The sequence below is a fragment of the Ambystoma mexicanum genome, chromosome 14 (assembly GCF_040938575.1).
Source record: "Ambystoma mexicanum isolate Mex_15411 chromosome 14, UKY_AmexF1_1, whole genome shotgun sequence".
NCBI lineage: Eukaryota > Metazoa > Chordata > Amphibia > Caudata > Ambystomatidae > Ambystoma > Ambystoma mexicanum.
This window is the reverse complement of record NC_090940.1, coordinates 178052876-178066124: the sequence shown is the minus strand read 5'-3', so window position 1 is coordinate 178066124 and position 13249 is coordinate 178052876. Positions and strand designations below refer to the sequence as shown.

The following is a 13249-nucleotide window of genomic DNA, read 5'->3' as shown; positions in this document are numbered from 1 at the left end:
GTCCAGGATGGTAAGGATGCCATGTGTGAGTCCGTTCAGTCGGGTTTGGATTTGGCTGAATGCGTCAGTAGGTCCATGGCGGCGAGCACCGTGATACGCAGGTTTGCGTGGTTGCGGAAGTCGGGGTTTGCTCCTGATGTGCAGTCCCGGCTCCTCAACATGCCCTTTGACGGTGAACACCTTTTTGGCAGCAAGGCTGACGAGAGCCTTGAGAGGTTGCAGACCTCAAAAGCTGCAGCGAAGTCGTTGGGCGCTGCAGTTCGGCAACCTCCGCCTTTTCGTCCTAGGGGACAGCAGTGGAGGGGTGGTTCCTTTCGCTATTACTCATCCTTCAGTAAAGCGAGAGGAGCTGGCAGTCAAAGAGGCCATCGCAGGGGTACCAGAGGTGGACGACAGGGTACCCGTGGTGCCAAGGCCGCTCGGGCAGTTGCCTCTTTGCCCTCAGGTAACGCCGCAGCCGCTCCCACTCAGTCGTGAGGCCATGTCCCATGGTTAGCCGGTTGGGGGAAGGCTGGCGCAGCATCTTGTAGAGTGGCAAGCCATTACTTCAGATGTGTGGGTTCTGGAGATCATAACCCACGGCTACTGTCTTCCCTTTCGGCACAGGCCTCGCGACAATCCACCGGGGAACCTCTCTTTGCAGAGTCCGGATCCGCTCCTTGCGCAGGAAATTCAAGCCCTGCTGGAGAAAGGCGCCATAGAACTGGTGCCTGTAGCGGAGAGGAACAAGGGATGGTATTCCCCTTATTTTTTGATTTCGAAGAAAGACGGGGGATTGAGACCCATCATGGACTTGCGCGGTTTGAACAAACTCCTCAGGAAGGACAAGTTCAAGATGGTTACTCTCTCTCAAGTCCTCCAGGCCCTTCAGCTTCAGGACTGGTTGGTGTCACTCGACCTCAAGGATGCTTACTTCCATGTGCCGATCCATCCCAAGCACAAGAAGTACCTGAGGTTCGCGGTTGGCGACTCGCACTTTCAGTTTCGGGTCCTGCCGTTCGGATTGACCTCCGCCCCGAGGGTTTTCACCAAGCTCATGGTGGTGGTGGCAGCGCATCTCAGGCAAGGGGGGATTCACGCCTACCCCTACCTGGACGATTGGTTGATCAGGGGGAGCTCTCCCGAGCAAGTCCTGGATCATCTGTCCGTCACCTGCCGCTCCCTTCACAGGCTGGGCTTCTCCCTCAATTTAAAGAAGTCCCATTTGACGCCAACACAGCGGCTCCAGTACATCGGAGCGGTGCTCGACACTTCCCTGGGGCAGTGTTTTCCTCCCCAGGTGAGGGCTCTTCACATTCAGCAGATGGTGCACAAGTTTCAGCATGCCCAGACGCTCCCTGCGTTCGAGTTCTTGAGGTTGCTCGGCCTCATGGCATCCTGCATTCTTCTGGTGCCAGAGGCTCGCCTGCGGATGAGATCTTTGCAGTGGGCACTCAAGACGCAATGGTCGCAGTCCTCCGGCAGGATGTCGGACCCGGTTCAGGTGCCGCCCTCGGTCGCCCGGGATCTTCTGTGGTGGGCCGTCGAAGGCAACTTGATGAAAGGGGCTCCATTTTGGCTTCCCTGGCCGGAGGTGACGATCGTGACGGATGCATCCCTCACGGGATGGGGAGCTCATGCCAACGGGCTGACAGTCAGCGGTCGTTGGTCTCCGTCGGAGTCCAGACTCCATATCAATCTTTTGGAGCTGAGGGCCATCAGGCTAGCCCTGAAGGCTTTTCTGCCGACTGTGCGAGGAAAGAGTGTCCTGATCCTGACGGACAATACAGTGGCCATGCACTACCTCAACAAAAAGGGGGGGGGCAGGGTCACTTCCTCTGTGCAGGGAGGCGATGCAGCTCAAGTTCTGGGCCATCCAGCAGGAAGTTTCGATCTCGGCAGTTCATCTGGCCGGAGACGAGAACGTGACGGCGGACGCTCTGAGCAGGCAGAGCGCAATCTCTCACGAGTGGGAGGTGGCTCAGGAGATTCTCCTGGAGATCTTCGCCCTTTGGGGGACCCCTCAAGTGGATCTCTTCGCCTCCAGTGTCAACCGGAAGTGCGAAAGGTTTTGCTGGCGGGAATTTCCTCCAAAAGGAGCCTTAGGAGACGCGTTCGTGGTGGAGTGGTCATTCCCGCTGCTGTACGCGTTTCCTCCAGTCCCCGTCATCCCGCAAGTGCTGCGGAGGTTACGGAAGTTCGGTTCCCGGATGATCCTCATTGCCCCGGCGTGGGCTCAGAGGACGTGGTACCCGGACCTTCTCGACTTATCCATCTGCCCTCCACGTCGTCTTCCCTACCGAGACGATCTGCTCTCACGGGAGGGGGGTCAGGTTCTCCATCCAGAGGTCAGATCCCTCAACCTTCACGCTTGGCTTCTGAAAGGTTGAGGTATAAGGATTGGGACCTCCCTGAGGACGTGATGGAGGTGTTGCTTTCGGCCCGAAGGCCAGCAACAAAGTCTCTGTACCGTTGCCGTTGGCGTAAGTTCTGCGACTGGTGCAGAGTTCAGAATGTGGATCCTTTTGCATGTGACATCCCCATGGTTCTGTCCTTTTTACTTTCTTTGGCCCACAGGGGCTTGCAAGTGGGTACCGTTAAAGGTTACCTGGCGGCGCTGTCCATCTTTAAGCGCTCGTCTGAAGAGTGTTCTTACTTTAAAATCCCTTTGATTTCACAGTTTCTGAAAGGGCTCACTAATGTGTTCCCTCTGTCACCTTTCCTGGTACCCGGTTGGGATTTAAACCTTGTTCTTAGGTTTCTTATGGGTGCTCCGTTTGAGCCTTTACATTCTTGCCCTTTGAGGCTGTTAACTCTGAAAACTGTGTTTTTAGTTGCGGTTACTTCCGCTCGCAGAGTGAGTGAGTTACAGGCACTTTCAGTTAAGCCTCCCTTCACTCTATTTCACAAGGACAGGGTTGTCCTTAGAGTTCGTCCTTCTTTTCTTCCGAAGGTAGTGACGGAATTTCATTTGGCCCAGAAGGTTGTTCTTCCGGCATTCTATCCTCCTCCGCATCCTGGTAAGGAAGAGGAGAGGCTCCATAGGCTTGATCCTAGGAGAGCTTTAAGCTTTTATGTTTCACGCATGTCCCGGGTCAGAGTGGACGATCAACTCTTTATTGGTTACGCTGGAAAGCGTTTGGGGCAAGCTTTGACGAAACAGACTTTGTCTCGCTGGATTATTTTGGCCATCTCCGAGTGCTACCGCTTGGCGGGTAAGGACCCACCGGCTGGCTTGCGGGCCCATTCTACCAGGGGTATGGCTGCGTCTACTGCCCTGCAGAGGGGTGTTCCTATTCGCAACATCTGTGATGCAGCCACCTGGGCTTCAGTACATACATTTGTACGTCACTATTCCCTCGATTCCATCCGAGCACAGGATCTGGCCTTTGGCAAGACGGTCCTTTGCTCTGCTATTTGATTGGCTATTCTAAATCTTGATTCTAAATTCTTTCCCTCCTCCTTGCTCTGGTACTGCTTTGGGAGTCTGTCATAGATATGGAATACGTCGGAGGACCCAATCCCCTCGAAGAACAAGTTACTTTCTTACCTGGTAACGTTCTTTCGATGGGATGGTCCGACGACGTATTCCATATCGCTCCCGCCCTGCCTTCCCCGCTGCAGAATTTCTTTTGCGATTGCAGCTTACGTTCCGCAAGGCTCTGTGTCTGACTGGAAGTTGACTAGTGTCACACGTTCTGGGGGAAAAAACTACAACTGAGGCTACGGGCGTCGTGCGTCCTACTTATCACAGCGGATGACGTCGGACGTCGGAGGAGGCCCTCGACGACGGCGCATCGACGTCATCGACGCAGACGCCGAAAAAAGTTTCCGAAGCAGCACAGCTGTGGTGATTACATGTCATAGATATGGAATACGTCGTCGGACCATCCCATCGAAAGAACGTTACCAGGTAAGAAAGTAACTTGTTCTTTGGTGCCCTGGGGTGGTAGGCTACATGGGTGCACCAGGATCAGGGGCAGTTAGTGCTGGCAAATATTTTCAGTCTAGGGGCCTAAATATATGCCCATTGACCGAGTGTAGTGAGGGAGCTGAACGGTAGGTAAGAGGGAGCGGGTTCTCCTCCCAAGAACATTTTTTAAATAATGTGTTGAAATGGTGCATTTTTACGAAACGATCTTTGGAAAAATTGACATCACTCTCACCAAAGAAGAAAGGTACAATAAATGAAGTGAGGAGCAACATACTCTCTCATTCTAGGAGATCTGCTATAATCTAATAAAGAATCGTCTATGGTGGTCTATAAATAATAGTGAAGGGCCAGGAACCTACCATAAGGGAGGGTAATACAGCTTTCCTGAAACGCTGAGGTCATAAGAGGAACTGGATATCCTCTAACAGTTCCCTAGGTTAGTTCGAGCTCATTCAATTTAATAGCCAAAATAATACTTTCGGACGTTATTTGTGCATAGCCATTTCTCGTTGTTTTAAGTTTTTTAGGTCTTGTGGCAGAGTGCAGGCTATCCATCTTGTTTGTACCCAGGAGCTACGTCATTTGGGGGTCGCCAGGGGTCTCAACTGCGACCCCTGAGGTCTCCCTTGCGACCACCTAAAAAAAAGAAAAGCTATTTTTTTTTATTGAAGTTGCTGTGCTCTGGCCAGCACCATGTAGTTCTTTGTTTCTGGAGTGGCTGGTTTCTTGTTCAGGTCTCTTTAAAAAACACGGGGTTCCACAAGGGTAACACTGAGCAGTCACCCTAAATAAGAAAGAATAGGAGTAAAAAATAATGTGTCTTTCTGGAATTCTATACAATAATTGCTAGACTCATTAAAGGTTTATTTCAGGCACACTTCAGGTGGTGAGTCACTGATTTAGTCCTCTTTTTAAACACCTCAAATTCACAATGCAGACAAAATCTTCCAAAAAGCATTTAGAGTAGAATAAGCACCCATTTCAGACTATGTATTTTGCTTTTCGCAAGTTGCAGTTATAGCATGTTTTTTTCTGCCGGTGGCTCTGTTGCGATCATCACAAGACATTCCATCTCGGTGTCCTCGGTCACTAAACAAAATCCTTGTGCCTAAAAGCTTGTGTACAGTGTAGAAATGTTTGACTATAGCACATAAAGTGGCCCTTGATTTCATTGTGCCACAATTAATGCTTTGTTGTAATGTGTCTATCTTTCCTATCTCTCTGGCATGCTGTTCAGGATGTTTGTTTGCATGTATGAGGTAACGAGTGCCCAGTGTACGGGATGCTGTGTCGTGTGAGTGCGCTGCTTTCCCTGCGCTACTCTAAATTCTTTAATACACAGTTATGAACCCTCCCAATGGTATGTATTTTGCCAACCTCTGAAGCCTGTAAAGTAGGTCCACGCAGGCTTGACATGTGGCCAACTTTGCACCAGACCTGCACATGAACGGACCTGCTGTTAAATCTCACTTACCAGTTTGATGGTATCCAATACAGAGGGTAATTTACTTTCTGACTTTGAGAACATTCAGAAATATAATTACTCATTTTACTATAGCTGGTAAAATAGCTCAGTGGGTTGAGCGCTTGCTGCTGCGATGAATGTGTGATGTGCAGGTTTGAATCCCAGCGATCCCAACTCAGCCCTTCATCCTTCTGAGGTTGATAAATGAGTACCAACACAGGGTGGGTGATATTGTATGCATATTTGTTCTAAATAAACTAAAGCGCTTAAGCATAATTACACATCATTATCATTTGACCTTTGACGTCTGCTTGCATTCACAGTGATTTGGTAATATGGGCCTGTACACAAGGATATTAACATACATATGATGATCCATTCTGGTAGGCAATGTATTTCACATTACAGTGATAGCGAATCCATATTATTCATAGTGTACTTAGGAACAATGCTATGTGATGCCACTTCCAGTTTTGGCAACAGGTGAAAGGTCTTGTTCCATAACTTCCCATGATGTCACTTCGGGATGGGGTCAAATGACATCACTTACTGTGATGTCATTAGAGGTCAAGGGTCGTGTGATGTCACTTCCGCTACCCCTGGCATTTTGGTGAAATGACGTCCCTGGTACCCAGTGGACCTTTCTTGACTAATCTGGCAAGATCATCATTAAACCAGTCTGGCGTGCGACCAGCTCAAAAGGGGATAGTTGATTCAAGGAACATAGGCGAATGTGAAAGAAATGGCAAGACTGTTTTCACAAGAAGACCAATTAGGGAAGCTGTCAAATGTAAACATACAATCGCTAAACCCTTGAGAAAAAAGCTTTTTGAGTCTGAAATAGACAGACATTATAATGGTGTTTGTGGGCGATATACAGGTTCTATGTCCATAGAAACACACCTGAGAAAACAGTTGCTCTATGCCAGAGACATGGTACAAGATAGCTATCTCTCCATTTAGTTTGGAGGGATAAGGCCCTAGTAGCGATCTTTGTTATATGGTGGAGAGGAGAGCGACATTGGCAAAGCAGTGTCCATGCATGACTGCTGCACGCTCGGTCATTCCCGATACTCCTGCCAGCTTCCTTTCCTACAAGGCCACCATATCAACGAGTGTTTTTCCTGGAGGCCCGGTCCACCATTTCCATGATATCCCCCTTATTTCAGTTTTTGTTGGAAATATTGATCATACGATTCCGGTGCCTTTTTCCCCCTAAGAATTGACACTTGGACCATTGGATGTTTTCCCAGAGCTCTAATTGGGGTAAAGCCTTCAAGGGTTGGCTTCCATTACCTTGGCTTGGCAGGCCGTTACCAGTTGATATGGCCTGCCTCTCAAGACTTTACCGCTGTCTGGTGTCTGCACGCATGAAGTGTTATCTGAAGTGTTATCTGAAGATGACTTGATGCTGTCATTTCTGTGAACTTTGAACAACAGAGGTATTTGGCTGACAGAAGGTACTCTTTGGAGTGTAGTGTAGTTATGTACTGACCTTTTTAATTTCATGTAGTACGATTTCAAATCTTTTAAATATAAAGAACGTACTGCTAACATATCTGTATTTTCTGTAACAAAAAAAGCTATAATCTCCCTGTACCTGTTTCTGTCATTATTGCTGATAAAAACTTTGATCAATGGCAAATTGAACCAGAAAAAAACACTGTTGTTTCATCGGCTGCAAAAACAACAAACATGAATTTAAAATGAGCAATATTCTTGTATATGTGTATACCCCTTTGCCTTAACAGGTTGAACAAAGGCCCAGTTCACATCAAAAGAGACATTGGGCCTCACTACAAGTTTGCCGGTCCAGTAACTACGGTACCGGTAAGCTTGCTGGTACTGTAGTTACCGGACCGGCAAACTATGAGGTCTGCCCGCAGGTGCCTGTCAGCTGGGCAGGTACGACCTGCCGGGCGGAACGGCACTCACGAGCAGACCTACCCGGTAGTGCCGGCACCATTGTGACAGTGCCGGTGCTACCGGCCTCCCCATTCCCAATAGGAATGGGGACTAATAAATACCGGCACTCGGCAATGGGCAATTACCAGTTCAGGCAGGGCCGGAATGCCCCGGTAATTGCCCATTGCCGGGTGCTGGTGAAATTCACAAGCTCGGCGGCAGCCTTCCGGTTATAACTTGTAATGAGACCCAATGATTCTCCACATTGAAGGAATTGGGTGAATCCGTTTTAAGGCAGGACAAATAATAAAACACCTTTTCAACCTATTGATTCTTTATAAAATACATGTTTGTGGAATTTGCATGAAAAAGCTATTCATAACTTTGTCACCTGATATTTTTTATTGTAATAATATTTTATGACGTATCCACTTACCGTGCATAATCTGGCATTACTTTCCATCCCGTTCTTATTCATTAAGTTTCAATGCCTTCATTAGTAAGGACTGCGACTAGGCAGGTGGACTCGCGGTAATAGTCGGCCATTCCCAGTGCAGTCTGACCAGCTTGAGCTCTTTTCAGTTGTTGTTTCAATTTCTTTCTTGATTTATAATTCACGAATAGGTCTGTTTTCATTGGCTAAACAAATATTGTCCTTTTCCAATTAAATGTTGCCATCAAGCTGATACATTTCAGTATATTGACAATATAAAATCATTTCTTCTAAACCTTTCTGACATCATTTAATGTAACTATTAAACATATATTATTAGGGCAATTAATATTTAAATTAATATTATTACCAGTACTAATAAGGCTTCTGATAATGACTCACAAAGAGGATGGTTTGACTTACCATTGACTTAAACAGGGAGAGGGCTTCACAAAGATGTTATGATGACTATCTCTCACATACTCCTGACCTCCTCGTGGTAGGTCCGAGTTGCCCATAGTAACTTCTTTGCAAATTCATTATCCCTCTCCAGGTTCAAGTCAGGAATAAGTCAAAATTACTCCTAGTAACCTCTTGTGTAAATCAACTAGTCCTCTCCAGGTTCAAGTGAGGAGTAAGTTAGAGTTACTTATTCTTTGAGGATATGTCCAGCTGTCAAATGTATGCCGTGATCTTCCGAGATGGCCTTGGGGAATGTGTGCCATTGTGCATAACGTGTTCACTTGTTCTTCCTCTCCAGATACCAACGTGATCCGATATATCCAGCTAGCAGAGATGAAACGGAGCAGAAGCATCCAGAGAGAAAAGGAGTCTTCCTGAGAAGGCATGCTGAGGACATTTCAAGATGGGAAGCTTCAAATGGACGGGCCTGCAGAAGTCTACGATGATGGCTCCGTGGTCCACCTCGCGTCATGTCTCAGTTTCTCAACTTGGCTGCTTTGCCTGCCCCAAAGAGCAACCTAGACGATTTACTTCAACGTGCCAGCACCAAACACACTGACGGGCCCTCTGGCCTTATGATGGGCAGTGGTGGGTCCGTTGCGCTGTGATGCCGGCCTCGGCACTCTGTTGGCTGCCTGCTTTCTTCCACGCAATGTGGAGGGCAGATCTTGCAAGGCTTCAAGCAAAGCAATTTCAATGGGGATTAGCCACTTTTGTAGTGATAGGCAATCCGCATCCTGTGGGAGAGTGATTGGGATTGTAAAGTGTCAGACACATATGGCACAGCTGCTTCTATAACAGATTAATAATTTTGAATTTGGCACGTCCCCCTCCTTTAAAATTTCCTTTGGTAAATTTGGATATTGCACACTTTCACGGGAAATCATTTTAGCGGACACGCAGTGCCTGCAGATAAAAAAAGAGAAGGTGGTGAGAGCGGTGTGGGTCTATTTGACGTAAAACATTTCACATCACATTTGGTCGAATTTATTTGACCTTTTTTGGGGTCTATAATTCAGGGGGGAGACCCCCTCATGGCCCCTCAACCTAATTTATACCCTTACCCACCCCACATATATATTTAATTAAATTTGACCGAAAAAAAGTTCCAAATAATTCGACCAAATGTTTTAGGTCAAATGTTTTTAGGTCAATTATGCTAATACCAGTGAGAGCGATTGAGAAATTGAGCTGGTGAAGAAACAGGACGAACTAAAAGGTCCAGGAACTTAGCATGTCTTAGGCCGTTGCACATGTTCAGTTTTTACAAGAATGACGCCTTTAGCTTGAGTGAAATCTTTGACCCACTCCCTGACCATTCACCTTCGGCAGTGCGTGTGCCTGTTCTTTGTCTGTTCTGGGTGCCTGAAGGTATGCGTCGCAACTCCTGTACTACTGCACAGTTCTACTGCCTTTGGGATACAGCCTTCCCCACCCAGCAAGTAATGGCATAACCTTGGCAGCACCATGTGTTCATTGCCTTGAAATTCCAGATCCATCCGGGGAGCTCTGACGATGGATGTATATAAACATACTTTCCCGTAATAAGCAGGAAACTGCAGAATCTCAAAGCCTTAAGGAAAAGTAGAGCCTGGGGCATACAATGGAAGGTGTATAGCCCAAGCAGGTTTCTAGAGCAGGGGATGCAACCTGCGGCTTCTGAGATGTTTTCGACTATGCCTCCCACCATCCCTTAATGTTAACTTGCTATCGAAGGTTAGTGGGAATTCCACTCCAAAACATTGAGTGAGCCAAAGGCTGCAGGGTCATGTCGTCCAACTCCAGGGCTCGAGGGCCAGATCCATGTCGGGTTTTCAGGATACCCCTCATTAATATCCATGAGATACATTTGCGTACAATGATTCTAAATGTATGCACATTTTCCTCATGAATATTAGTGAGGGGTATCCTGAAAACCCGTCGCAAACCCAGCTCTCGAGGACTGGAGTTGGACAACCAATCTAGACACTTTCTTGTTAATGAAGATACAGGCTGTTTTTCCATAGCTCTCAACTCACACGCTTTTAGCGGGTGTCACCCGCCTTGTAATGAGATGACTCACCCGCCAAGCCTCCTGCACGCCCATTCATTTCAATGGGCTCTCACCCGCCAAAACAAAATCACGTGTTTTCACCCTTTTTTGTGACAGAAATGGTTGAGAGCCATGGTTTTTGCCATTCTTTTGAACCGTTCAAAGAATTCAGTTTCAAGTGACGACGCTGTGTCATAAATTTCAGAAGTAAATCCCGAAAAGCAGAGCACTCCCGCTTGCAGGATCTAGCTTCTGGAATTCTCATACACCAGATGTGTTACGGCCTGGACAATTAGGGGCATTTAGGAAGCACACCTGGTTCTTTAGGGAGGCAGTCAACGGGAAAACTCTATGGAGGGTGTCCAGTCAAAGTTTCAAAACAATAGTTTTGAATGCCAAAAGTTTCGACACAAAAGTGCTGGAAAAAAGTTTCAATTTTTATTTTTATTACATTTTTTTTTCATTTCGTATTGTAAAAAAAAGTTTTTTTAATTTAAAAAAACGGAGGTTTGGTGGGGATTCCCCCCAAAAAAAAATCTAAACTTTTTTTTCGGCACTTTTGTGTCGGAACTATTGGCATTCGAAACTATGGCTGTCAAAACCATACCTCTAAGGTTAATGTCATTCTGAGGATCGCGTCTTATTCCTTGAAGGATGCCCTGGGCTTTGCAAGACTTGAAAAAGAAAGTGAATAGCCAGACTGGTTTTACAAAGAAGAATCCTATTTGGCGGCGTGGAGGTTCCGGCGCTTTCCTAGTCACGAAATGATTTGAAAAATCCAGACTAAAGCTGCATCCGTGCAGGGACCATGCGCACACTAGGTCCCTGCCTTAAAATAGGTCCGTGCTAAATGTCAGTGCCAAAGGTCCGTGCTAAATGTCCGTGCTAAATTGATGACGCCTATTTGTAAATGAACTATAGTTCCGATGCAACACGGTGACAACGTATACAATTCCGTGTCTCCTCTGCATTTAGACTGAATGCGCCTCTATAACTCGCTGAGTTGCCTCAACGCGCATTAGATCAAATTGAAAGCAATGGTAAGGCTCGGAACGGAAAAGCGGGAGACTATATGTTCAGTTCGGTTCAGGAATCTTTTTTGAACGTTTGGCAATGTCCATTAATATATAAATGACATACAAAAAAATGTGCTTTACATGTAATATGGAAAATCGACATTAAAAATTCAAATCTCACTTGAGTTAAAACTTTAACAACGTGTAATATATATTGCCTTACATTAGCGCAGCAATGTATACATGCGCATGCGCAGTACAGTATAATGTGTATACATATCAAAACAATATAATGTTGCTCTGTTAAATCCCGCAGCAGTTCCCATGTTGTGGACCGGAAACAAGACAATCCCCATTGGCTGCCTTTTAAGTCATGGAGTATCTTTAGCAAGCTATTTACATTTATTAGGATGCCAGCATTAAAATTACTAAACACTTTTGGATATGTGCGCAAATTGCGTTTTCAAAATAGAGCAGTACAATAGTACCACCCCTTTTCACTAAAATTGCTGCTTTATAGGTTTTCTATCAGCGTCAACATTTTTGGTTGGATAATAATGACGGGGGAGTTTTATAAAGCTGCTGAGGCAAGTATTAAGACTTGCTCGGCAGTTCAGAGGACAACGGCAACAGCTAGCAAATGGTGTTAGTGCTTGTGTATTGTAACCTTGCCTGCATATCAAGAGCCAAAAAGGTTGGCGTTTCCACTGTTATTTTTGACAGGGATTTAGTGCAAGGAACAGATGCAAGGACACAGATATTACTTATAAATCAAGTCACTATAGACGCACTTTGTTAAATATTTGTATTGCACCAGGAGCTGGTGCTCAGTCGCAATTAAGGCATTACCTTACAGAAGAATGCTTAGAAATAAGATTGGGATGCCCTTAAAAGCACTGAACGAGTTCAAAAAGATTCTGGAGGGTGTTTTGGGTCGGAAGGGGCAGATAGTGTGCGGTAGTGACCGTAAGGGGCTAGCATGACCATGGATGGTCGATGGCTTGGCAAAACGCCTCCTACACCCCATATCTCTCCTCACATGCCAATAGTTTCAGCTTATATGCAGCGCTTTCAGCACCAGCTACTAGCCATAGCTAAAAAGTTACTTTACTTCGAATTTTTGGGTTGTGGAAATGATCATTCTCAGTGAAAACGGTGAACATGTCATGTTGTGTATATCTGGGGGTCATTGATGTATTCTTTAAGCATTAACTACCAAAAAGAAAAGGTAAAACGAAATTGTCTATTTTCTAGTTCTTTTTTCAGGTGCAACATGTACTTGCCAGCTCTCCGGGAGTGTCACTTATTCCACATAGAGCAGCAGCATTGCAACGTTCACCTCCTCTGAAGTTCCTCCTCGGGTGTCTGTGCTGTAGGCTAACTGTGGGGGTCTGGGGCTGATGTTAAGGTAGTTTCCTGGTTCGGTAGTAGTCTGTAGTTTGTAGATCTGTAATGGCTGGGGGAACTTAACCTATGGAAGCTTTGAAAGCTTAACATGTGTGTTTCTTCTCTCGACTGCCTCAATATTCCAGGCCAGCAAGGTGTGTGCGTGCCAATGTTTCTCTGTAGTTTAACCACTGTACAATCAATCTGGCAGCAATAGAGCTTGAACTAATGAAGCCGGGTTCTTTATGCCTCAAGACATGATACTTTGAACATGTTCCCCTCTCTAGCATTCGCCCCGGATGGAAACCTACTGTCAATGCTGCTTTCATGCAATGGGCTGGGCTGCGCGGCTTCGCACCAGGATGTTGCACCCAGTTGAATAAAATGATTTTAAGGAGTTGTGATGTCTCTGTGAACTCTTCCATCTGCTTCCTTCAGTTCCACCCACACAGCGATCGCTCTAACCAAGATCCAAAGGCTTGCTTGGCGAGCACGAACGCTCTGCATTTCATCTCATGGCTGCTAGTGTGATTGCAAGGGAAGCATCTCCTTGTAAGGACTGGCGTGATGGGCCTGCCAGCGCGTATGTGCTGCGAGTGTAGCTGTCTCTGATCTCTTGGTACAGCACAACCCTGGC

At 46.5% G+C, this 13249-nt stretch overlaps 1 protein-coding gene across 1 annotated transcript in view; it reads left to right on the top strand.

Annotated features, from left to right (window-relative positions):
• The window catches only part of TTC9 (tetratricopeptide repeat domain 9), a 347749-nt gene extending 334740 nt beyond the window's left edge, over nt 1-13009 (top strand). The window contains exon 3 of the mRNA XM_069638860.1: nt 8477-13009. Within this exon, the coding sequence (XP_069494961.1) occupies nt 8477-8556 (80 nt within the window). The 3' untranslated portion in view covers nt 8557-13009. The remainder of the gene's footprint in view (nt 1-8476) is intronic.
• Nucleotides 13010-13249: the final 240 nt, after the last annotated feature.